This window comes from Naumovozyma dairenensis, chromosome 4, assembly GCF_000227115.2.
Source record: "Naumovozyma dairenensis CBS 421 chromosome 4, complete genome".
Lineage (NCBI taxonomy): Eukaryota > Fungi > Ascomycota > Saccharomycetes > Saccharomycetales > Saccharomycetaceae > Naumovozyma > Naumovozyma dairenensis.
Genome location: NC_016482.1, coordinates 410,888 through 436,964, shown reverse-complemented (window position 1 = coordinate 436,964; position 26,077 = coordinate 410,888). Strand labels below are relative to the sequence as shown.

General features: G+C 34.2%; 9 protein-coding genes across 9 annotated transcripts; 4 read left to right on the top strand and 5 right to left on the bottom strand.

Annotated features, from left to right (window-relative positions):
- Positions 1–1,603: 1,603 nt before the first annotated feature.
- On the bottom strand, positions 1,604–2,372 carry RPS27B (40S ribosomal protein eS27; the record flags this gene model as incomplete). The annotated part of the gene is made up of 2 exons (XM_003669694.1): positions 1,604–1,849; positions 2,370–2,372. The coding sequence occupies 2 exons, from the start codon at positions 2,370–2,372 to the stop codon at positions 1,604–1,606; spliced, it is 249 nt and encodes an 82-aa protein (XP_003669742.1).
- A 982-nt stretch (positions 2,373–3,354) lies between these two features.
- NDAI0D01840 (uncharacterized protein) lies at positions 3,355–4,485 on the bottom strand (the record flags this gene model as incomplete). The annotated part of the gene is made up of 1 exon (XM_003669693.1): positions 3,355–4,485. One exon carries the CDS (start codon positions 4,483–4,485, stop codon positions 3,355–3,357), a length of 1,131 nt encoding a protein of 376 aa, XP_003669741.1.
- Positions 4,486–7,253: 2,768 nt separating this feature from the next.
- Positions 7,254–12,926, top strand: MYO1 (myosin 1; the record flags this gene model as incomplete). The annotated part of the gene is made up of 1 exon (XM_003669692.1): positions 7,254–12,926. One exon carries the CDS (start codon positions 7,254–7,256, stop codon positions 12,924–12,926), a length of 5,673 nt encoding a protein of 1,890 aa, XP_003669740.1.
- A 224-nt stretch (positions 12,927–13,150) lies between these two features.
- Positions 13,151–14,551, bottom strand: MAS2 (mitochondrial-processing protease subunit alpha; the record flags this gene model as incomplete). Its single annotated transcript, XM_003669691.1, has 1 exon — positions 13,151–14,551. One exon carries the CDS (start codon positions 14,549–14,551, stop codon positions 13,151–13,153), a length of 1,401 nt encoding a protein of 466 aa, XP_003669739.1.
- Positions 14,552–15,939: 1,388 nt separating this feature from the next.
- On the top strand, positions 15,940–17,013 carry THR1 (homoserine kinase; the record flags this gene model as incomplete). The annotated part of the gene is made up of 1 exon (XM_003669690.1): positions 15,940–17,013. One exon carries the CDS (start codon positions 15,940–15,942, stop codon positions 17,011–17,013), a length of 1,074 nt encoding a protein of 357 aa, XP_003669738.1.
- Positions 17,014–17,482: 469 nt separating this feature from the next.
- On the top strand, positions 17,483–18,124 carry VMA16 (H(+)-transporting V0 sector ATPase subunit c''; the record flags this gene model as incomplete). Its single annotated transcript, XM_003669689.1, has 1 exon — positions 17,483–18,124. One exon carries the CDS (start codon positions 17,483–17,485, stop codon positions 18,122–18,124), a length of 642 nt encoding a protein of 213 aa, XP_003669737.1.
- Positions 18,125–18,524: 400 nt separating this feature from the next.
- Positions 18,525–21,650, bottom strand: RPN1 (proteasome regulatory particle base subunit RPN1; the record flags this gene model as incomplete). Its single annotated transcript, XM_003669688.1, has 1 exon — positions 18,525–21,650. One exon carries the CDS (start codon positions 21,648–21,650, stop codon positions 18,525–18,527), a length of 3,126 nt encoding a protein of 1,041 aa, XP_003669736.1.
- Positions 21,651–22,486: 836 nt separating this feature from the next.
- NDAI0D01780 (uncharacterized protein) lies at positions 22,487–22,807 on the top strand (the record flags this gene model as incomplete). The annotated part of the gene is made up of 1 exon (XM_003669687.1): positions 22,487–22,807. The coding sequence occupies one exon, from the start codon at positions 22,487–22,489 to the stop codon at positions 22,805–22,807; it is 321 nt and encodes a 106-aa protein (XP_003669735.1).
- A 233-nt stretch (positions 22,808–23,040) lies between these two features.
- Positions 23,041–25,398, bottom strand: NDAI0D01770 (Zn(II)2Cys6 transcription factor domain-containing protein; the record flags this gene model as incomplete). Its single annotated transcript, XM_003669686.1, has 1 exon — positions 23,041–25,398. One exon carries the CDS (start codon positions 25,396–25,398, stop codon positions 23,041–23,043), a length of 2,358 nt encoding a protein of 785 aa, XP_003669734.1.
- Positions 25,399–26,077: the final 679 nt, after the last annotated feature.

Genomic DNA, 26,077 nt, shown 5'->3' with positions numbered 1-26,077 from the left:
CCTGAAATTAGTTTGACGTATGATATGGAATTAATATCTTGAGAGAGATAGATAGCTTCGCATAGAATTTGGAGATCTTCACTCAAGTGTTCTTTTTTGTAACCGATTTCTCTGTCGGATCCAACTTAATTAGTCAAAAGTGACTGTAACGTTCTTGCTGAACTAAAATCCAGCTATCAAAAAATTGTTTTGTTTTACGCACCGTACGGAACTGTTTTTCTACTGTGTATTCTCTCGAATTTCCCACCTGACCCTGGGAAAGAAGTTAGGGTCAGGAAGGCAGTCTATTTTCAGGGCATTATTTTTAAAGGAAAAAATTATTTAGTGAGAGCTCTTACAGTGTGGTGTACGTATTTGTGTAAGTCAAGATGAAGTGGTGCGGCTACAGACGATACTACAAGAAACAAGATGGTAGAGCCGCGTTATCACCACGGAGAAGTTTTTGCTACTTTAAAGGAATATCCTCGGAAATGGAATCGATCCTTTCATCGATGGAATAATTGTATTGCTAGCTACCCACCCATCTATTTCTTACGTAATGACAATATAAAGAGAGAGTAATGGATCTTCATTTTGGCTTAGACTTTACCTGTACCACGTATTTGTCATATGTAGCTAGATATGTCCTCTGGAGATGACTATCAAACGAATCTTTCTATTAGAAAAGCATAAAATTATACCCTAATTAATTATCAATCCTAACAAAATAAATAGTAATAACTACAAAATTATATTTGGAGGTGGTGCATAGTACTAGTACGAGTAAGTAAGTTGGAACATAAACTTAAAGTAGGCGTAGTCTAACTTTAACTTCGTAGGAAAAATCAAAAGCTGGTTCACTTGGATTCAACCCTATAATAGTCCATGTTGCTCTATAATATTCACACCAAATTAGGGATCTCATACAAAAAAATTGTCCTAATCTCGGAGTACAAGCTCTGCAAACAATTCCATTCATGCGGACATGATTCTCATTTTGGGCGAAAGAAAATAAAAAGAGTGCACACAATGCAACAAATTTGTTGAGCAGATTCCTATTACTACAAGGAAGACACAACATTCATGCTTCTTTTTTGTAGGAATTCTGTTTTGGGGTACAAATTATCTTAGATAAGATGCTCTGATGGGAGGGGTTGGGGGCATACCCCCAATATGTAATTTCACTTATTAGAGTTTATTACTATAGAATGCTGACATATGCTTCATTCAACCCCAACAAAAAAACTAGTCATTGACCATTTAGGTAAACAACGTGGCCGAAATTGGAAGTCGGAGATGTTTTAAGACACCCGCTCTTGAAGAGGATATCCTACTTGCTTTAAATGTCTAAAATTAATCCATCTAGCTATTTACTTAGGCGCAGAATGTATCCTTAAAACTTTATAAACGAACAGAATAATTAATAAGGTAACATATCCGAATCGCAGAAATAACTCCTTATCGTGAAGGTTTCATGTATATATATTATTAAAGGAACGTAAATGAACACGTAAAAATTTTATAAAGAAGGACATAGGATAAAAAACTGATAATACGATGATTATGTTTAGTTAAGTTAAGTTAAATTTACATTAAAATTTTAAAATTTTATATTGAAATTAATTTACTTTCTTCTGAAAGAAGTACCTTCAGACAACTTAGCCTTACCACCAGTTGGAGTACACAAGACAGTTGAACAGGATTCACAGGTGACAGCAGTTTGAGCATGAGAGAAAACTGTGGTGATGTTCAAACAACCTGGACATTTAACATCTAAGAAGTATGATCTTGGGGATTGAACTAAAGTCTTTAACTTGTGTTTTCTGGCTTCAGAAGCAGCAGTTGGATGCAACAAATCTTGAACTAAAACCTATTTTAAAAAAATATTCAAAGAAAAATTAAAAATGCAATGCATATTTAGTTTTATGTTTTTGTTAGTAATTTGGTTCCGGGAAACACTTTTTTTATAATTTATTGTTTACGAGCTCAGAACCTCATCTGTGGTTTACTTTTTCCTGATCCATCAAATTATTTGGATATTGATTTTATTTTTATAACAGCATTATATCTTCCTTAATCCTTCATATTGCCGAAATATAGTGTAAATTCTTTCCTCTTGATCTATATATTCAAAATCGTTCAAGCTGGCATCTTACTTTTGAATACTTGAGGTTTTTAACGTGCCTTATAATTATATTTTTCCAAATAGACTTGATAATTTGTGGTCTGATGGCCTCACTTATTTTTCTCAGCCTAGTGTCTATATAGTAATGCTTCAACATTTTCAATCTAATCGAATTTATAGTTAACCCATTCCTTTATCCCACTTGCAGATTTTAGTATTCTCTTTAATTCTCGTATTAACATTTTTTGCATGAATCTAGACATACCATCTTCAATTATATGTTCTCTTTGGTTGTGTATATGCTCTTTCAATAGTAAATTTAACGAATTATCAGAAATAGTGGTATCAATAACTACCTATTTTGATATAGACTGAACTGATAACACAGGTGCTGTAGATCTCTCTGCCTACGCATCTCCTGCCTAACCCACCCCATTCAGGAAGAATAAGCAGAATGAAGTTTCCGAAGACTTCCTCGCGAAGTTGAAATTACTTAGGCCTAAAATCTCATTCCGCCGCCATCTCCTTTTACTTTGGCTCTGTTAAAAAAAGAAAACAACCTGGAAAACATGGGTGGGTGTAGTAAATGTACGGGTTTTAACTGTCCAAAATTTCAAAATCTGAAAAATCCGAAGGTCCTACGTAGGGGGCTATTATGAAGCTAATCCAACTCTGTTATGAACTAAAATATACTTACACAATTGAAGGTAACTGGTCAATTTGCATCTTAATTTTCATTCAAAGCTTCCATCCTTATACAAGAAATGCTGTTCTTACAAGTATTGCTGTCATGTTTTGACAGTATTCACTTAACGGTCGGGGTATACCTTATCCTACCTATACAACTTATACCAAATACGTATACAATTTTTATTGCCGACCGTGAAAACTCTTAATAGTATCAGCATATTTGAGCCGCGTTCATTATAAATATTATGTTTGCCTTTATATAAAAAACTCAATAGAAGAGCATCAATTTATTAGTAATCTATCATTTTAATTATAAACTTGTGGTAAAGACCAAATGCGACTTAAGCTTCAAACCATGAGGATATAACAGTAAAGCATTCTCAACGAGCGCTGTTATTATTAGCAGATAATACAGCAGGAACTTTTATGCCTCTGCTTTGTACCTTTCGGTGCGGTAGTCCTACTGGTTTTATTTGGTAAATCGTCAGCGCCCTTTTCCAATTCACCTTCCGTTATATCAATAGCTGAAGCTTCTTTTGCCTTATCTATTAAAGATGAGTTTAATATGATTTTATCAGTCGATTTAGAATTTTTTTCTCGTCAAGCAGGTTGGTACTTGAGCCATTTGTGGATTCGATGGGTGTCGTGGTCGAACCTGTATTTTTGTTGAGTAATAACTTAGACTCAACCAGTTCATGGTCATCGGGAGGATTATGTAATTGAGTCCTCGAACTATGGTTGGAATTTGATTTTGATTTTGATTTTTTAGATTTCAATCTGTTTCTTTCTTGATATTTATAATTTTCAATTTTCACTAAAGTTGTCAATAATAGACTTTGGACATTTGTACCATGCTTAGAGGAAACTTCGAAGAAATCGGTCCTAATATCTAGTCCGGATTTATATACCAAATCCTTTATCTCATCGGGGCTAACTTTTCTTTCATTAATTTTATCAGTTTTAGTACAGCATAGTATAATAGGAATATTATCGTCGATCCCTCTTGCTCTTTCTATCTTTCTCTGATATGTTCTTATATCATGGAAGGATTCTCTATTCGTGGAATCAAAACATAAAATGAATGCATCTGATTGTTGAATTTGCTTTGATCTTAATTCTGAAAAGTCAGCAATTTCAAGTGGCTGACTATCCAAGATTTGGAGTTTAATGTTATGTGGTCTATTCAAAAAATGTTTATGAGTTTGATATGCATTTTTGCGACTATTTGATGCTTTCTTTTTTTCCGTATCTTCAGTATTATTTGTATCGTAGTTGCTTTCTTGTTTTCCTACATGCCTTGATTTTGCAATGTCAGCAAGAAAGTGATGTAAAGTGTCGTGTTTATCAGGTGGAGTTTCAGTGGTACACTCCAGTAAATCATCTGTCAGCGTATGATGAGGTTCATTTGATATGGAATCATAGTCTAAATCAGTAGTAATTGAATTTATTGTGTTTGTAGTTGATAAAGGATATTCATCATTTAATAATGTTTCAATATTCAATGTCTTATGATATATATCTTCCTGATATGTTCCATCTTCAATTTGTTGGAAAGCGTTTGTCAACCATCTGAAGATCAATGATGTTTTCCCACAATGGTTATCACCCATCACTGTTATTCTGGCAGTATGTAGGTCAGTACATCTTGGTTTGGGGTATTTTTGGAAATCGTATAGTAAAAGAGTAGACATTGTAGGAACTATACCGGTATCACTTTCTTTTGCGCAGTAATTTATCTTTAATCAATTAGGTCAGCCAGTGAAGGGTCAATCTAGCTTTTATGCAGCTTGGAAGTTTCTTATTTAAAAGTACAATTGTTCTCGACTATATATATATAGATATATATATATATATTACGTAAGGTGCTAAAAAGGATGAGAAGGTAAACTGGTTTTAACTCCAGCATGATATCGTACCTGAGCTCGAGGAGATTCCCCAGATACTCCATAATTCGTAATTGACGAACGAAAAGACGTAAAGACGTACCTTCTTTTCTTTTTCGACGTATTGCGTGCGTTCGTACGTTTTTTAGTGTCTTTCTCCATTTTTTGGTAGTGAAATAAAAAACTGGAGAAGAACAAGGGGAGTAAGGTACCAGCTATTCTCAGTAGTGGCAGTACCAAAGGTTTTTATTTTTTGGATACGTAAGTGGAGGAGTTTCGTGATTTTATCTTCGAGAATTACTCTGCAAACGTTTGAGGGTGGTTTTCTTCCGCAACTACCCTCTGAGAAGATGCTCAGAGGGTTTGCCGTCATCCCAATATCTTAGCCAGCTTTTTTGATTGTTCGGAACTGGGCTAACGGATTTCCAGAAAAACCTCGTACAGAAGTTTAGGTCGAAAGGTTATTAAAAAAAAAGAAGTGTTTTTGTGCCGTTACATTGGCCATACGGCACGTTTCGGGAGGAGAGATTGGAAGTCCCTCTGTCTAAGAATCGTCGTGGATAGTACACCGGTTTTTTGAAAAGGTTCTGAGAGGTTCATAATGGAGTTGGTTTGCTATGGAAACAAAGTACATTCATACTTCCGGTCCGTACAAACTATTTACGTTTCAGAAGCTTATTTCCCATTTGTTTCCCATTCACCTATTTTGATTTGAACAACGTGTTCCATGCATACGTACAATGTTGAGGGGAAAATGTATTAGGTTTCCTAGCCGAGGTCTTTTTTACGAAACCTTAGGTATGTCCGTAGCAAAAGGGACTTCCATCCCAACTACAAATTACCCCAAGAACTCTGCCGGCTCATAAATTCAGAAGCTCCAAAGAGGAATAAGCACAGCGCAAGAAATAATTCTCTACTTCAGATTATCGATAGTTAACGTGCTCAACACACCCAATGGCACCCTGTGGTGGAATTCGCGGGGCAATAGTTTTAAATTTCCAGCCCACTACTATTTTCATTACGTTACTGTTCTCCAGGTTTCCCTTGAGCAAAAAATCTGTTTCTAATAAGGTTTCCATCACGGAACATCCTTGATTCCGGTTACATATGTTAAAACGGACACGTTCAAGAGAATTCCTACAATTGTACTCAGGCGGGACAGAAGCAGGCATGTTACACGTTCGGCTAGGTGGGATGGTAGACGCTATTTTTTCAATCAAAATTTAGCCTAGGAGTAAGGGTGAAAATTTCCAATTTGTAGCTACAAGTAGGGGTAGGAAAAAAATAGGTTCTGGGTTAAGTGCCAGAAATCCCCGCCCATAAATACTTAGGCTAGAACTAGGGGGGTAGGCTGGAAATTTTTTGAAGTAGGATAGAAATCAGGCTAAAAAGAGCCAAAAGAGGATAGGCTAGAAAATTATTTCTACCCGTAACATGCCTGGACAGAAGTATGGCCACTCTTGTGGCCACTTTGAGAAACTGGCTAACCCTGAGGACGGAGAGAACACCTGAGAACAACTCACTTTCAGATTCTGAAATAGCTGAAAGTGGCCACACTTCTGCCCCACTTGGGTAGGTGTTCCTTTTTTCCTGTCACTAGACGGAGAATGATAGTTATCACCTAATGGTTGGGCTTCCATTTTTACGTTATGAACTTATTCCGTTTGTTAGGCGCTCAACATAGATAAGTACGTAATTCTCATAAAAATATGGCAAAGAGAGACATAATTGGGGTCCTATATATGCCGTTCGTCAAAGTTCCTGTTTTTTCTCCGCCAAAGTACATGCATAACAATTTATACAACATATTGGACTATGTTGAACAACGGAGAAAATGAACGGTTACTTTTGCCTTGACGACAATCCAAGAATAATTATTCATGGGTGTGACACTTTCTTGAGCAAATGAATGACTAACAGGTAACAATAGGTAAATATATTTCATATAAAGTAGCAAGTGAACATGCAATCAAAGAGCGGTAGAATAATCGCAATAAAACAATATTGATCTCATAGTATCTGTTTATAAAAATCTTTACTAATTAAAGGAAGGTAAATCTGGAATGTATTTAGCCATTTCCACGATTCTGGGTTTTCTACAAGGCTTTTAAATCTCAAGTAGTGTCTAAAAAAAATATCCGTTGTCAACTATTAAAGTGATTGTGGAGCCTGACAACGAGTTAATTACAATTCAATTGCTGTCAGAGTTCTATTAAGGATGTTTTTTCAAACCTGACTTAAATACCCACTGTGTTCACCCCATCTTAAGTACGTACGTGTGTCTTTTACTAAAAGATTGATTATTATAGTTGAATAACTTCGTTACCCTACGTGTCTGTTTCTCATTACCTGTAAAATGGTCGTTTACCCGAAAGGGAAACATAAACAATTTCTCAATAATGAAATCTTGAAATCTCGAAGTTTTGTTAAATATCATCGATGGAGCAGTGATTTTGAATGCTTCAGTGAACTTAGAATAGTCATATAGAGGTATCAAATCGATATAATTAATGGTACGCTAGCTATCCAACATTATTTCTACTGGCACAAATCAATTGAGGAACCACATTAGAAAAATGACGGATCAGCCTTCATTAGTTTGGGTGCCTGATCAAACTCAAGTATTCAGACAAGCTGAGCTCATAAGTACTGAAATTGTAAAGAATACCCGTCTTAACCAAGATGAAGAAATGGCGATAGTGAGACTAATAGATTCCAATGAAGAGGCTAAGTTTCTGATATCAGAAACTGCGCCAATTAATCCTACAACGTTTGATAAAATCGATAATATGTCAGAATTAACACATTTAAATGAACCATCAGTTCTGTACAATTTAGAAAACAGATATAAGGATGACTTAATATACACCTACTCGGGACTGTTTCTAGTAGCTATCAATCCATATTCTAATATTAAAATTTATACTCAAGAATACATTAATTTATTCAATGGTTCTCAAAAGGAGGAAAATAAACCACATATATTTGCTGTAGCTGAAGAGGCATATCAGAATTTACTATCTGAGAAACAAAATCAATCAGTACTGGTTACTGGTGAATCAGGAGCAGGTAAGACAGAAAACACAAAGAAAATACTTCAATATCTAGCATCCATTACCTCTTCTACAACAACAATCAGCAACCCTACATCACCAAATAAAACAAACTTTATTCAAGAAGGAACTTTTGAAAGGAAAATTTTACAGAGTAACCCAATTCTAGAGTCATTTGGGAACGCACAAACAGTACGTAACAATAACTCATCGAGATTCGGGAAATTCATTAAGATTGAATTCGATGACAGAGGAAAGATTAATGGTGCACATATAGAATGGTATCTCTTAGAAAAATCAAGAGTAATTGAACAACACCCAGATGAGAGAAATTATCATATTTTTTATCAACTGTTAACAGGTCTATCCGAACAAGAATTAAGGAAATTAGAACTATATTCAAAATCCACCTCTGATTATTACTACCTTTCTCGATCAAATTCGTCAATTCCTGGTGTCAATGATGCCCAAGATTTCCAAGAACTACTAGATGCTCTGGGTACTGTTGGATTCACAAAAAATGAAATCGATGACATCTTCAAGATAATATCCATCATTTTACATGTAGGTAATGTGGAATTCGTTTCTGAAAAAGCTCAACAAGCGTCTTTTAAAAATGATCAATCTATATTAGCTAAGTTATTAGGTGTTACTGTAGAACAATGGTCCACTGCGATTTTAAGGCCAAAGGCTAAAGCAGGCAGAGAATGGGTTTCTCAAGGTAAAGATGCAAAACAATCGCGTTTTATACTGAATTCCTTAGCGAGAACATTGTACGAACGGTTATTTGCCTATATTGTTGAAAGAATAAATCATAGTCTAGATCATGGGTCTATGACGACAAATTACATTGGTCTTTTAGATATCGCGGGGTTCGAAATCTTTAAACATAACTCGTTCGAACAATTGTGTATCAATTATACAAATGAAAAACTTCAACAATTCTTCAATCATCATATGTTTATCCTCGAGCAGAATGAATACATGAGAGAAAATATACATTGGGATTTCGTCGATTTTGGTAAAGATTTACAGGCATCCATCCATTTAATTGATAAAAGGGGTTCTCCAATGGGTATACTCCCCATCCTAGATGAAGAATCTATTCTCCCAAAATCATCTGATGATTCATTCTTTTCAAAACTAATATCAAATTGGGATAAAAAGTCAGATAGGTTCAAACGTTCTAAATTAGAGAAATGTTTCATTTTAAAACATTACGCCGGCAATGTCGAATATAATATTGAAGGATGGCTATCAAAAAACAAAGATCCATTGAGTGAATACATGTTGAATATGCTATCGTCTTCCTCTGATTCTTTGATTTCAGAGTTCTTTAACAATCCACTTACATCCTCTTCTTCCAGTGCTTCGATAGCAACGATGGATGATAAACCAAAAAATCGTGGTAGTGCTATTAGAACTGCGGCAATGCGCCACAGAGAACAATTAAATTTCCTTTTAGATCAATTATCCACTACACATCCACATTTTGTCCGTTGTATTATTCCAAATAATAGGAAAATGGCTAAATCCTTTGATAGAAAATTAATCTTAGACCAACTACGCTGCAATGGTGTCCTTGAAGGTATAAGAATTGCAAGAGAAGGTTATCCAAATCGAATCTTTTTCAAAGAATTTTTCCAAAGATATAAAATATTAGCATCTTCCCATGATCTTTTTTCAAACAGTAATTCAAAAAAGAATTGTGAAATATTAATCGCATCGTTAGATTTAGAACCGAATCTATATAAGATTGGAAATACCAAGTTATTTTTCAAAGCTGGAGTCCTTGCTAAATTAGAATCTCGCAAAGATCAAAAAATTAAACAAGTGATAATACGATTAAACTCTCAGGTCAGAGGTAAAATGATTAGAGATGAAGTAGGTGGAAAATTGAAAAGAATACGGGCCGCACGTGTTATCGGATCAACCTTTAGAACATATAATAAACTAATGGAAAATCCGTGGTATAATTTGTTCGTCAAAATCAAACCCCTTCTTGATTCTTCAAGTGATATAAGTAAAACAAAGACATTCAATGATAAGATAAATTCTCTGGAACAAAAAATAGAAGCTGTCGAAATAGAAAGAAATATAACGAAAGAAACGAATGAACTGGTAAATAAAGAATTGAAAGAACTTCGATCTATTTTGGAAACTGAGAAAGAAAAACTGAAAGAAAAGGAGTTGGTACTACTGTCTACCAAAGAGAAAACTGAGCTGTTAGAGAAACAATTAGTCGACGCTGTGAAGTTAAAGGATGCTATTGAAGAAGAGAAGTGGAAACTGAAAGACGAATACGAAGCAATTGTTGAAGATATCAAAAACTCGAAAGTTGAATCTCAAGAAAAAGAATCATCATTGAAACAACTAGAAGAAAAATACCAAACCTTACAGATAGAGGTAAATACCCTCCAAGAGAAATTGACCTCACAAAAGGAAGCCCGGGAGGCTTTATTACATGCAAAATATTTGCAAGAAAAGGAGCTTGCCCAATTGAAGGAGAAGAACAAATTGCAGGAACTGGAGATTCAGAAATTACAAAATGATGTGAACCACTCTGGTGAAGACTTAGATCTTAAAATTGCATCATTAGAGAAAAGCTGTAATTCCGCAAAGACTAGATTAGGTACGTTGGCAGATGAAAATGCTGACTTACGATCCCAGTTATCTAATTCTAAAAAAGAACAAAGTAATAGCGCACGCCAGCTGAATTTGAAAATGGCTGAAATTGAGAGATTAAAGGCTAAAATTCACCAAAATCAAAAATCGATTCAGGAAATTTCAGAACAGAGAGATCGTATCGTTACAGAGCAAGATTCCATTGTATCTGAATTACATTCCACTAGAGAAGAATTGTCACACTATAAATTGAAATGCCAAGATATGGAGGGCGAACTCGCTAATTTGAAGATAATGAACGTACAAATTGAAGAAGGCAGTGCAAGCCAAGAAAGAGATGACTCCAAGATTAAGCAACTCGAACAGCGATTGGTAGAGGAAACTTCCTTGAATCAATACCTCAACAAAAAATTGTCAGCACGTTTGGCAAATGAAACACTATTGACAAATGATAATAATATGTTTTACAATTCTGAGATAAGTAAAGAACAAATAATCTCGATGTATAATGATATGAAAATAAAGCTTGCGGATGTGATGAAAAATTTGGAAGATGAAATAGAAGAAAAGAAAAACTTGATCTCAAGATTGAGATTTACAGAAACAAGGCTGGCATCGTCTTCATTTGATTCCCAAAACTCCCATGCACAAATTAACAAACTAAAAGAGATCATAAAGAATGCCAACATCCAAGTTGAGTTAGATAAGGAGTTGACAGATGTTAAGCCAGATGAAGTGAATTTGGAAAAGATGGTTCTTGAAGTTCAACATTTGAAAAGACAACTAGAAATACAAACTAAGGCACAGTATGATGCTGAGAATGTTGCATCTGCGCTCCATGAGAAGTTCAACAAGATTCAAAGAGCAGACTCTGCATCAGATATTTTTAAATTGAAATATGAGGCCAGTGAAGAAAGGATTAAAGCATTAGAAAATAAGTTGAAGCATAACCCATTGAAGGATAGAACTAATTTGCCTTCTGGTGATATTTTCATAAACCGAGACAGTGTAACGAAATATGAAGAAGAAGTAAGATTTCATAAATTAGAGAATTACAAACTACAAGAAACGATTGCTGATGCAAATAATAAAATTTCCCATTTGAATCATGATATTAGACAATCCCAATCCCGGGAAGAATTGCATAAAGAACAGATTGTAAGACTCAAAAAAAATCTTGAATCAATTGAATACCAGAAGGGTTTGCTTCTCACTACAATAGATCAACAAAAGAAACGTTTTGATGAGTGTGTACAAGATTTACACGAAAATGAAACCCAATTAAACGAGTATAAATTGGCATTGAAACAAGCTGAGAGTGATGTCAATAGTATGTCAAGTATAATTGAAAAATTGAAATCACAAAATAAACAGAAAGATAAGACAATTTGGGAAAGGGAAACAGAAAAAAATGAACTAGATATGCAATTACAAGAAAGTTTGTTGGAGTTGAAGAGGATTCAAGATTTGAATAATCTTCTCAATGCAGATTTAGCTCATTTGAAGGAACGCTTAACGTCGACACAAGATACTTCATATTATACAGATGAAATTGAACGATTAAAAAGCGATATAGCTGAATCCATGAATACTGAAACATCTCTGAAGAAGGAGGTTGCTACATTAAAATATAAGTTGGATTCGACAAGCAATGAATCAGAAAGTAAAGTTTCCGAATTGTTAAAGCAAGTAGCTCATTATTCTAACCTTGTCGGCATATTGAGTAACGAACGTGATGTTTCACAGGCATCTCATGCAGAGTTATCAAAACGTTATGAAGAATTGATTGCCAAGGTGAATTCTTTAACTTCGACAGTGGAATCATTATCCAATGAGAAATCGAATTTGGCTTCTCGATTAGAAGAACTGAAATCTGCTATGGGTAAAACAACGGACGATTTTTCGAAATCATTACAGGAAAAGGATAAAATTTCATCGAATGTTGCCTACTTACAAGAAACTTTAGCGTTCCAACAAGAACAAAATGCTAGGAATGGCCTCTTAGTGAAGCAACTTCAGGAAAGTGTTGATACATTAAAGAATGCCTTAAATCAAGAAAAGGAGAAGAATATTGAACTATATCAAGAAAATCAGACATTGATTAAGATGGATTCTCAATTAAAGGAAAAACTCAATTCCATGCAATCGCAATTATCAGATTCTTCTGAGAAGGATGCTTGGTTAATTAAAATACATGAATTGGAAGAGCTTGTCAATAAAGAAAGCTCTTTAAAATATGAAGAGCTTAAAAAGGTGCAAACTATGGATCGAGTAATCGAAGATTTGAAAAAGAAAAATAATAGACAAAGTGAAGTGATCGACATTGCCAATAAAGATAGAAAAGAATTCGAAGAGGAGATTCAAAAGCATACGGGTCATATTATTGAACTGGAAAGACATATCGATAAGCAAGATGTCGATTTGAAAAAAATTGTGAGGGATAATGCCTACTATCAGGATAGAGTTATGGAATTAGAAAAGGAGATATCCTTCTGGAAGGATCAATTCCAATCTTTAAATGCCGAGGAAAAAGACCTTTCTGATATTCGAACTCAAGAGGTGATGATCTAGTCAGAGTTTATAGACAATTACTTAAAAGTAAAATGGATATTTTTTAACAATAGCATAACACAACATAGTCTGTATTTAGGCTAAAAAATTTGTACCACATTGAATGTAGTACAACACTTTTTTTAGTGTATAATAGTACGTTATTTACATGAAGATAAAATGAAGGGCTGGAACCATATATAACTATTTTACAGTTGTGGTGTTATTATTTAATTTTTTTTTTTTTATTTACCTAAACCATAATGCTTTAACATTTGTTGGACGTCACCAAAGGCCTCTCTTTTACCTTGCATAACGATGGTAGGTCTCCCAGTACCATTACCTGGGTTTTTAACATTACCAGTGAAAATCATTCTAGCTACACGAGTAATGTCTTCAGGCGTCAATTTTTCAATCTTTTCAATCATTTTAGCCACTGGTACTTTACGATTACGTAGTTGAATTTGTCTACCCATATCTTCCAATTCAATTAGTTTCGATTCTAAATTCATTAATAAAGAAGACTTCAATTGATTCTTAGCTCTCGATACTTCATCATGAGATAATCTCAAATTTTTATTTGCAAAGGTGCTGTATAATTGTTGTGCAATAATTTCTGTTGCTTGTTTAGCTGCTTCTGGTAAACAAGCTATAGAGATACCAAATATACCTGAATCAGAATAAGAATGATTGAATGATACACAATTTTCAATAAAATAATATTGATTTAATACGTGCGTGTATAATCTAGAATACATCCCTTTCCCTGGGCCACCTGCACTGAATGAACCTCCTCCTCCTAATAAAGTTTGTAAAGTGGCAAGGGCATAAATATCTTCATGATCGATCGGAAGACCCTCATACCCAATTTGAATATAATATAATTCAGGTAAGTTACCGAATACTGGAGCAGGCGGTATACAAGTTTCACCACCAGTATAATGGGCAGATTCCTGAGTCATTGGTGGATTAGTTGATTCCCAATCACCCAAGTATTTTGACGCATATTCGACAGCTTTCTCATGCGGGACACCTACAAATGATGCTACTGTATTTTCTGGAGTGTAAAACTTATTTCTATATTCGTTCAGGTAATATTTAGAAATTGAAGGTATTAATTCTCGAGGACATAATAATGGTGCACCTAATGTTTTACCAGAGTATGCAGTGGTATGTAACAGTTCAGGAAGGATTAAATCTGGTTTGGTCCATATTTCATCAATTTCATATTCTGTAGTTAATTTTTGTTCATCTAATTCTTGCTGAGTAATGTTTGGATATCTAACTGTTTCTGTCATTAGTTCCAACATTTTTGGGACGTCTTGATTGAAAACGGAAGCTTGGTACATCATTGTTTCTCTTGAAGATGTACATTGATAATTCCCACCTAGTAATTCTAAAGTTTCAGTCATTGTTCTACCGTCGATATGTTCTGTTGATTTAAAGGCCAATCTGTCAAGAATATGAGTAGAACCTCTTAGGTTTCCGTTCTCAAAACGGGGACCAGCACCTACATATAATCCTAGGGCACTAAAGTGACCTGGATCATTAGATGTTGCTACTCTTAAACCATTAGACAATGTTGATTGGCGAAATGTTTCCTTCGCGATCGTGGAATACAAATTCTTGACAGTAGTTCTTAGCATAATAGATATGATATCGGAAAGGCAAACAAGTGAAGTAATAATAGTAGTTCCACGCAATCCGCGGAAGTACAATCTGATTACAATGAGCTGATTGGTATGCTGCAGCTTGCCCTAGCTTGATATCCAATCCAACTTTCGTTAGTTTCAAGCTCTCTCTATATAAATACTTCAATAATACTATAAATCGCTATATATTGAAAATTTCCTAAAAGGGGCGGATATTCACCGAAGGGGAAATTAAATGTTTTGATACTTTTCTAGTTAAAGGTAAAATAAACATCATCAGCACAATGAATGTTGGGCATATTACCTAGTGATATAGATTATTTTTTCATTCTACATAATATTCAATATCTTACTTCCGAAATTTTTGTATAACGTTTGAACATCATATCACCTAAAATTTGTTTATATTTTTCTCTCGTAGTGCCTAAAGATTCGTTGGCAACATTTTCAAAAAATATATTTTTAGATGACCTATTTTGTGGAACTAATTTGGTTCTTCTAACTCCTACACAAGTCTATAGACATAAGGATGGGGTAGTATAAGTTGAATAGTAGTTGTACGCTGATCAAGCATAACGAGGATCAGAATAAAGTGCCTTGCCTGTATATGCGACACGCCGAGCTTGACGATCCTTTTAAGAACGACTAATGATGACTTTACGACCAAAGCTACTTCAGAGGAAGTTACCAATATTGAAATTCTTTAAGAATTTATTTTTATTACCTTATTATCCCCTCTGCTTATTATAAAAATAACAAACCTAGAACTAGACCCTGGATGTATTAATAGGTATCCCTCAATTATCAATACGAATCAAATTACATCTAAGATATTTGCACTAATATATTATTGGATAGTTGCTAAGCACCGACTTTTCATCTTAATTAGTTCACGTAGATATATATATTCCATTAATCCAAATTTTTCCCCCAGTATATTCAATAAAAAACCTATGCTTTAATTTTATTTTTCAAATAACACTGACACAGCTGAAGAGGTAAGATAATTGATGAATATACCTGTGTAGGTCCAATGCCCTTATTCCTTCCTCTTCTCCTTCTTCTTATTCTCTATTACTGTCATTTCGCAGTTATATGTCCGTCTGTGAATCATTACTCTTTTGGGTTAACAGTTTTGCCGTTTCTGGTATTCGTGGCCCAACGGGGGAATTTTAATTCTTCGAGTTAGCGCTGAGGAAAAGTGAAAAATTTGGCAGAAAGAGTCATGAAGAAGAAGATGGAAAAGTTGAATCTTCAACATTATACTATATGATACGATATCATATTTATAAAGGTTTGACAAGTTGAATCATCGTCTTCAAAAAGCCTTTTATTAAACTTCCGAAAGAGGTGAAACCCATTGCACTCATAAAAAGGGAAAAATGGCTCGTAGTTTTAGAATCAAAGTTCCAGCATCATCAGCCAACATTGGTCCAGGTTACGATGTCCTAGGTATTGGTCTATCATTATTCTTGGAATTAAACGTTACAATTGATTCATCTCAAGCTCATGAAACCAACGACGATCCAAACAATTGTAAATTGACATACAGTGAAGATAGTGAAGGGTTCGACTCAGTTCCATTGCAATCAGATGCCAATTTGATCACTAGAACTGCATTATATGTCTTACGTTGTAACAACATTAGAAGTTTCCCATCGGGTACAAAGGTTCATATCCATAACCCAATCCCATTGGGTCGTGGGTTAGGCTCTTCAGGTGCCGCAGTTGTCGGTGGTGTGGTTCTAGCTAATGAAGTTGGGAAATTAGGCTTCACTAGACAACGTATGCTAGATTTCTGTCTAATGATTGAACGTCATCCAGATAACATTACCGCTGCTATGATGGGCGGATTCTGTGGATCATTCTTAAGAGATTTAACTCCACAAGAAATAGAGAGACGTGAAATCCCACTAGCAGAAGTACTTCCAGAACCATCTGGTGGTGAAAACACTGGGTTAGTCCCACCTTTACCTCCAACTGATATTGGTAGACATGTTAAATACTCTTGGAATCCAGCTATCAAATGTATTGCTATCATTCCAAATTTCGAATTGTCTACTGCTGATTCAAGAGGTGTATTACCAAAGGCTTACACTACTCAAGATTTAGTTTTCAATTTACAAAGATTGGCTGTCTTGACCGCATCTTTGACCATGGATCCACCTGATTCTGAATTGATTTATCCGGCCATGCAAGATCGTGTCCATCAACCATATAGAAAGACTTTGATTCCTGGCTTGACTGAAATTTTGTCAAGTGTCACTCCAACTACGCATCCTGGTTTATTGGGTATTTGCTTATCAGGGGCTGGTCCAACTATATTGGCTTTGGCTACTGAAAATTTCGATGATATTGCTCAAGAAATTATTAATAGATTTAGTAAGCATAACATTCAATGTAGTTGGAAATTACTTGAACCTGCTTACGAAGGTGTCATCGTGGAACAGCAATAAATAAATTGGGGACCATTGGGACAACATTAAACTAAAGAATAAAAATTATGTACATATAATTGCTTATAATATAATATAATATAATATAACATAAAATAATATAATATTATAATACTTTGTTTGAAAGAAGAATGAACTATCTTTATCATCCAACAACGTCTGACACTGTTTTGTGTGTGTTACCCGGTGTCTCGTCTTGGTGTAAATTTCAAAGGGCAACCAGCGCAAATAAAAAGACAAAAAGTATCCGAAATGTCAAAAATGAAGCAGCAACAACATCGGATTAGGAAAGTACGTATGTAATACAAGTGAACTTTTATTAAATACAGAAACAGTTCACAGAGTCAATGGTCCCATTGGAACAGATATCAATAGGTAGACAACAAGGATCCAATTGAACCCAAACGGACATTGCGCTGGAACCACACACAAACACACACATACGTATATATATACAACTTCACTCGTCATGATAAAGAGTGATTCAGAAAACGGTACATCATACCGTAAAAAATCCTACTCTCAATGGTTCTACTATTTAATCATCACAATAATCACAATATACATTCTATACAAACTATTCACGGGTCATGGAACAGATATCAACATAGGTAAATTCCTAGAAAGATCATCACCATACATGTGGGCAAATTTGGGTATCGCACTATGTATAGGTCTTTCCGTCGTGGGTGCAGCATGGGGGATTTTCATCACAGGTGCATCTATCATTGGTGCTGGTGTTCGTGCTCCAAGAATTACTACCAAGAATTTAATCTCTATTATTTTTTGTGAGGTGGTCGCTATTTATGGATTGATCATTTCTATCGTCTTTTCTTCCAAGATTACGGTTGCGTCAACGGAAACTTTACTTTCAAAATCAAACTTGTTCACCGGTTATTCCTTGTTTTGGGGTGGTATAACTGTGGGATTATCTAATTTGGTTTGTGGGGTAGCAGTCGGGGTTACTGGTGCTACCGCGGCTGTCTCAGATGCTGCTGATTCTGCATTGTTCGTCAAGATTTTAGTTATCGAAATTTTTGGTTCCATTCTTGGGTTGTTAGGTCTGATCGTTGGGTTATTAATGACTGGTAAAGCCGCGGATTTCGCCTAAGTCTATTAGAAGATTGATATCAAAAAATTTATTATCGTATCAAGGGAAATTCTTTAAAAGTGGCGTATAATGTCTAATACTTTTCTGTGTGTCTCTTATCCCTACTATACTTGGTTATTCTTTGTATCATTCACAATGCTTTTATCATCTCACAGAATGACATAGAAACGACTATATACTACATATATAGACTACAGGTTATAAGATATTTTTTTTTTACTAAACAAATAAATAGTGACAACAATAACATTAACATTATGCTATACGAAATTTAATTGAACATAAAGAAGTTGATAATAAATTTTTTATGTGTTTGAAATTTAATATATACGGACTATATTATATTTACCTTATATATGGTTTTTTTAATACTTGTTTGATTTATCAGGAAGGTATTCCTCTATTCCTCTTCGTGATAATCTGGATTCTTCTTTAAGATAACAACACCTTCCAAACTCTTAGACAGACTTATATATTCATCATTTTCTAATTCTGCCCTTTCTCCATGATTTAATAACACGGGAGTAGATTGTGTAATCCAACCGGTAATAGTTTTTGGTTTACCTGCTTGACCAACAGTCTCAACTGCTTGACCCACACGTACATTAACTTTAATAGGTTCATTATCTTCATTCAAAGTTAAAAGATATTTGGGCCTTACACCACTGTTTAAGAAATAGAATAATTGATGGTGTTTTAACATGAAACCTGGAGTTCCTAAACCAGTAATTACTGTCAACAATGAAGCCAATGTAACTTTATTAAGAACATGTGAATCATCGTACATATCCATTGTCATGGTACCTTTACCTAGATGAAGTAAACCTTGAGCAATTCTTGTTATGAATAAAGCATCCTGTTCTCGAGAATAATAACTTGCTAATTGTCTCAATAATTGTGCTAATCTTGCATTGTTTGTACCAACACCACATAGACCCATAGCAAAAATAGAATTCATTGCAACATCTAAATCTGCATCGTGAGAAAGACGTGATAAAGTATCAAAAACTTTCATTTGTGGATCAGCAATAGAAACAAGACCCATTGCTAATGGAACCATACGACGAATAGTTTCATTACCATAATGCATTAAATGACCAAAATGACGTAAAGACATTTCTTTACCTATGTCTTCACCTAATACAATCATGGCAATTGATAATACACCAAATAGATCCTCGCAGATTCCATCCGGGGAGTCGGATACTTGTTCGTTATCACCTCCCTTTTCCTTTTCACCTTCTTTTTCTGATTTCTTCTTTTCTTCATCTTGGGCACCTTCTTTTGGTTTTGTTTCTTCCGCATTGTTGGTCGAAGTGGGTTCTGTTTGATTTTCAGTTGTTCCTGTAGTTTCTACATGTTCCTCTTGATCAACATCCATTTGATCTGCATCTTCGTTATTATCATTAGTGTTATTCTCTTCGTTCTCATTTTCATTTTCATGTTCATGTTCATGTTCATGTTCATGTTCATGTTCATTTTCATATTCATGTTCATGTTCATGTTCATGTTCTTCCCCTGTTTCAGTTTCACCCTCTGATGCTTTCTCACCTAAAAATTCACTTAAACTATTGATTTGTCCCGTACCATCATCTTCATCATTTTCATTTTCTTCATTGGCATTTTTATCTTCTGGCTCTGGAGTTAAACAGTCCAATATACTTTGAATCATTAATACATCACCTGTACCAACGTAAGCACACATGTGTAACATTGAATCTAAAGAAGCAGTCATTGGTTGTTCTTCAAAATTGACAAGCGTGTCTGCAATATCAGATATTTGATCAGGTTTTCCTAAATATAATAACCCAAGTGAAAGTGCCAAGAATCTAAACCATTCTGTTTCTAATTCACTATCTGACCTTTCTATATAATTATCTATGATTGCTGTAGTGATATCACCGTTACAAGTACCAACAAAGATATGACCCAAAGATAAACAAGCCACGACAGCAGTCTCAAATGGAATAGATGTATCAGCAGCAATTGGTAATAATAACCCTAAAACTTCTTCATTGGCACTACCAGCAAATGCAATACCCAAACCTAAGATAGATGCAGTACTGAGTTTAGCGTTTGGATTATTAACATATTCTTGTAATAATAACAAAGCAGGTTCTACATCACCATCATGAACACCACAGGCTGAAATACCAATACCTAATAAGGCTCCTGCTTTAATTTCATTTTCTTCAACATATAAATATTTATCTAATTGTTGTAACCCATCCAAATTCCATTGGTAAATGGAACCAATACTTGCCACTGCAGATGTCATACCATCTCCTTTAGTCTTATAAACCCAATTATCATCATCCACAATCAATTTATCACTACAAAACCCCAAGTTTAATAATCCATTAACAAAAGAAGTTGCTAAATTTTGTTGAGCAGAATCTAGTCCACCTGCGAAAACAGATTTAGCATTATCTAAATGACTCTTATAAATATCTTCAGGAGTCTTTGGAATTGTTAAATTCAGTTCTTTAGCTAGATATAAGAAATGTTCAGAAAGTTTAGTATTTCCGATAATATCTTGAATGCCTTCGTATTCAAATGAAATCTTTTGAGTGGATAAAATATACGCCAGTTGTTGATGCATGGTTTTATCAGAGGTCGCATCGAAAACAGATCTGATTAATTCTTCATTACCTAATCTGATTGCCAAAGCTAATGCTTCAGGCAATTGAGATTGAGTCAAATAAATGGAAAATGCAGTATTTAAATATGTCTTATCTTCTGGTTGTGGTAATAATGGAACACAAGCGATCATATATTGACAAATTCTTTGGTAAGTGTTTTCATCAACAAATGGTGGTAATTTATCGACGGATTCCACTTCAAACAATAAATCGACAGCTTCTTCTTCACCATTATGTTTCAAATAATATGGAACGATTTCTAAAGCTAAGTTTATAATACTGTCCTTCTGGAAGTCAATTGGTGGTGGACTTGGTGTAGCAACCTTTGTAGGATCCCATGCGTATCCATGAATTTGAGCTTCCCTTTCCACGACATGGGTGAAGTACGCTTCACCTATTTCCAAAGATAAATGACGAATATATTCATGGCCCCAACTTTCAATATTTGGAACATCTGATAATAATCTATACCTTAATGAATCGTGTTCTTCTTTATCACCGTAAGTCATTGCAAGTACTGAGAGAACATCAGCCATATTTGATTTCATATCTTTATCCGTCCATTTATCATAAACAGCGCATAAATCTGGGTAGGATGGGCGTAAGAATTTCAATGGTTTAGGGACAGCTGTCATTGAACTAGTGGAAGTTTTTATTAGTGTTTTCAATTGAGTTAGAGATGTTTCATAAAGACTGGAATCATCTTCTTTCAAACGTTGGACTAAGAGTTCCAAATCTTCCTTTAATTTTTGATCTTCCTCTGATAGTTCTTCCTCTTCAGTTTTACCATCCTTCTTTTTGGTCTTCTTGACAGATTCGTCGATATTAACGGTGTTACTCAAATTTTGAGCTTGCTCTTGGGTTTTGTCAGTTTCTTGAACCATTGTAAGTAAGCTTCGTAACGGTAACTTAGCAGCTTAACGAAAAATTATTGGTTCCAAAAAGATAACTGTTGTTGGTTCTTGTTGTCCTAATTGAATGTGTTTATTCAGAAGTCCCTTTGAAATATGGAATGTACCACTGCCTAAAATCCTTTATATGTAAGATCTCTATAAATTTGTAGAATACAAGCGTAAACGTTATAATTTGCCACCCGGGGCTTTCTTCCCAGGAAATATTCCTCCATGTCACGTGCGGCCGTCGTTGTTCACGATATATTTAAAGGCTGGGCGGCTAAACAATGAAGAAGTTAAAAAAAGGAAGGGCAGCCTGATAGTGTCATGTTACAGAGTAACTCCAATCATAATATTGTCATAGGGAGACGGCTCAATATATTAGGGTAGGTCATTTAACCTATGGGGTCCACGAATATAGACGAAGGTCTTGGTTTCAATGACCTTCGTCATGACACTTTGGCGTACGTAATACGGTGATATATGTCCGAACATATTTTTAAGGGTATACCATTGTAGAGAAGTTGACACTTTTTTTTATATATACAAAGAAATATAAGACCATGTACACCCAGTAACCATTTTAAACTGGAAACTTGTTTTTCTCTTGAGAGAAGGTAATATATGGTATATTCCTAATTCTTCTCGAATATAAAAGGAGGTGCCCTATTAAACTTTTCATGAACATGAATCCTTTTGAACCAGTAACTTCCGCTCATAAATACATAGAGAAAGGTACGACATTTCTTAAGGTAATTTGTCAATATTATCCTCTCTGCTAAGCTTTTTTTAATATTTTTCAAGGAATAGTTGTTTTTCCAAAAAAAATGAACAAAAGGACAATGACCGAATACAATTTTAGTGGATTACCAGTTTTACCATATTCTGTCTACAGTAAATTTCCACCTGAAAAATATAATGCATATTTACTTTATAATAGAAAATTATTCGAAGAGGAAACTGCAAGAATTGAATTTGAAAAAGCTGGCGGCATTCCCGGATTGGCAAGAACAAAAGCTTTAAGGGAACTAAGATATTTTGAGAGGTGCACACATGGTTCATTTTGTCCTGTTTATATTTCTCCATTAAAGAAAAGCAATCGTATGGGAGTGAAACATCTTTACCATGTCGCCAATGACAGCTATTGAATGGACTCCTATTATTTTTAAAAAGACTATCAAGAAAATATTAAGAAAAAAAATTTAATGATTTATTTTCTACAACTTTATATACATATACATATATATATATATACCCAATAAAAATAATATTCTCACCTAGAAAGTGTTCATATTAGAAAAGTTATTATTCGTCAAATATTATATAAGTATATATATCGGAGAACAAGGGACAATTGTCTCTGATTGGCAACGGAAAGTTTTTAGTCAATAACCATTCCAATGTCATTAAGCTTCTTATTGATAATTTCTAATCTTGATTGTTCCTCTAAATGACGGAACCCATGGAATTTATAAGAAGCAATATTATATTCTTCATTTGATGAATTTTCAATATATCTCAGAATATTTTCTTGAATCGTTGTACTCTGTTTCAGTGGCAAACTTTTAATGAAGTGAATCAATTTGGAATATATCGTTATCCAAAGCGTTGTATCCAATTCATGTTTCATAACCCTATACCTTTGAAATATGCCCAGTAGTACGAATGATACATTTTCTATCAAATTTACAAATTTCCATTGTGAGAAAAGGAATAAATTAGGATTATTTGATCGTTCATTTAACGTGAATGCCAATGCATCTATACTTAGATCCAATAAATTTATTATTATACTTTCAAATTGTAAGACTGGAACCATCGATATCATTACCGTTTCTATGTGAAGTAACTTGAAATATTCGAAAAACAAAGATGCATTAACATCCAGGATGTTATTGTTACCCTTCCGAAGCTCCTCTGCTAATACCATCAAATTATCAAATCTTATGCCAGTTGATAATTTAGTTATTATTTCTTCTAATGTATTCAATTTTGATTGAATCGGTATCAGTGGCAGGTGTCCCCTTATTAAATGTCTCTCAGTATGAGTGGTTAATATAAATTTGCTCAAAGGAACTAAGCTGGAGAAATCTTTATCTGTGGCGTTAGCATTAGAAAGACTACTTAACAAATATATGTCTTCACCATTATCAGCAGCAAGCATATATGATTCTACGTGCACTAATTGATAATATTTCCACACAGAAAAATATTTCAAAATATGTAAAGTAGGGAAACAGTTTAATAACCTTGAATTTAAAGTTCTGGTATTATATTCAATTTGTCTTATTATTACTGATTTATCCATTGTAAGTTCACTAGACGTGTCGAATATCTGTGACCAAAAAAAAATGAAGATTGAAAGAATACCAAAATTAGCCAATTCGGAAGAAGCAGCACCCGATAATTCAAAATAATTATTTTCGACTGTTAAGAAAGGTTCCATTGTGTTAAGCAACTCATGCATATTAAATAATTTCGAAAATGGACTAGGTAAAATAAACTCTTTGGTCTTCATTATACCCTTTATTCGCCCAAGAGACGGTATGTCGCATGGTAACCGTACTTCATGTACAGACTCTATATTTGTTATTTCGCCTTTGTTTAAATTCGAAATTATCATACCATTTGAATACTCGGTCGTCTTCCAAAGATTCTCGTCTTTAGAAATCAAAAATTGAGTTGAAAATATAGGTATTGGCTTAGTTTTCAGATTTTGGAGAAACGGATTGTTACCAAAATCAGATTCATTATTATAATTGGGTAATGCGTATATATTCAAAACTTGATCTTTGTAAAATCTATTATATTCGGTTTCAATTGCAACACGTTTCGGTACTTTGTGGATTTTTGATATGGTATTTGCATTTTCACGGGAAGTAGCATCGTCATCAGCTTCATCTTCAGTATCATCGCTGGTAGGTTCTACCATATTATAATCAGGTGATACTTCTTTTCTTAAAAATTTCGATTGTTCTCTTTCCAAATCAACCAATTTTGCTTTTAAATATTCAATTTCTTTATTAAGTACAGTTTTTTGATCATAATTAGAGATAAATGAATCAAATTCAGAATTTGTATCATCGATTCTTAATGGTTTTTCATTTTCTTCTTTTAATTTTGCAATTTGAAATTTTTTATTTTTTAAAAAATATTGTCTCGTATTAAATGCAATAATATCATCTAACGAGGCCACTTCTGGCTTCTTTGGTTTGAGGTAATTAGAATCTTTTGTAGCGTTCTCCTTCTCCTTTTCCTTCGGGTGAACAGATGATCTTCTTGCCTTTTTAGCAATGTGATTCAGATTATTATAGGGTATCGCCGGTGGTTGAACAGTTTGTTGAATCATTGGCGGCAGTGGTCTTTCCATGTTAAGAGGTAGTTTAAAATCATTAATAGAATTGATAGTAGTACTAGTATTTATCATGTTTAGCATTTGCGGATTATTATTTTGAATAATTTGATTTGATGACACTTGCATATTAATATTTGAATTTACAACATTATTTGGTGGAGACATGTTTTGTTGTAAAGTTGATGATTGCGGAGGAGAAGATGCAGATGAATATGATACATTATCCTTTAAGGGATAAGTGCAATCTAATCTCTTCAACCTAAAACAATTACCACATATTGGATGAACTCTATCACAGCCAATTTTTCTTTTACGACATCTAACGCAAGCTGGTGGCTTTCTTTTCCTCCTCATGGGAGGTTCTGGAGTAGTACTTCCTATCATTTCTGAAAAGATAAGAGTAAGTAGTTTTAAGAAAAGAACGAAGCGATGGCTGTAGTAGAATAAAGATAATGGTATATTTATTCTAATCAAAACAGATAATATAATAAAGAAGGTAAAGATTTCTTTCTTCTTTTTACGTTATTATTAAAGGCAGCGATGGAAATTAAAACTTAGCAATAAATATATTTCAAAAAGGAAAGTAAGTCCCTTTACAGTTGTAATTGAATTCAAACAATAATGGATTGATTGAAAGATACCAGTGTGACGTCTTATTTTTTTAATGTATATTGAAATATACAGCTGAGGCGTGGAAATCCTGCTATTATTTGTTTCTGCGATTAAGCGGTCCGAATATGATATTAAAGCAGAGACAAAATGAAAAAAACTAAAAATCAACTTGAAAGAGCAGTTTAAAGTTGGAATTTTTGAATATACTGAATCAGCAACTTTGTAAAACGTCAATAATACGCTGATGGAAAACAACCGAAGTGCTGTGGTATGTAGTTGTCCTCTTGAATTTGAAGGTTCCATTGAGGACAACAGTTTCCATTAAGCCAAATTAAACCATTTTAAACAATAATCGTTGATTCCATTCAAAAACGTAAATAGCGATTCCGGGTAACATGTAGCTGGGCCCCATAAAAATGTAACCAAACTTCATTACGTACTTGAATATTGT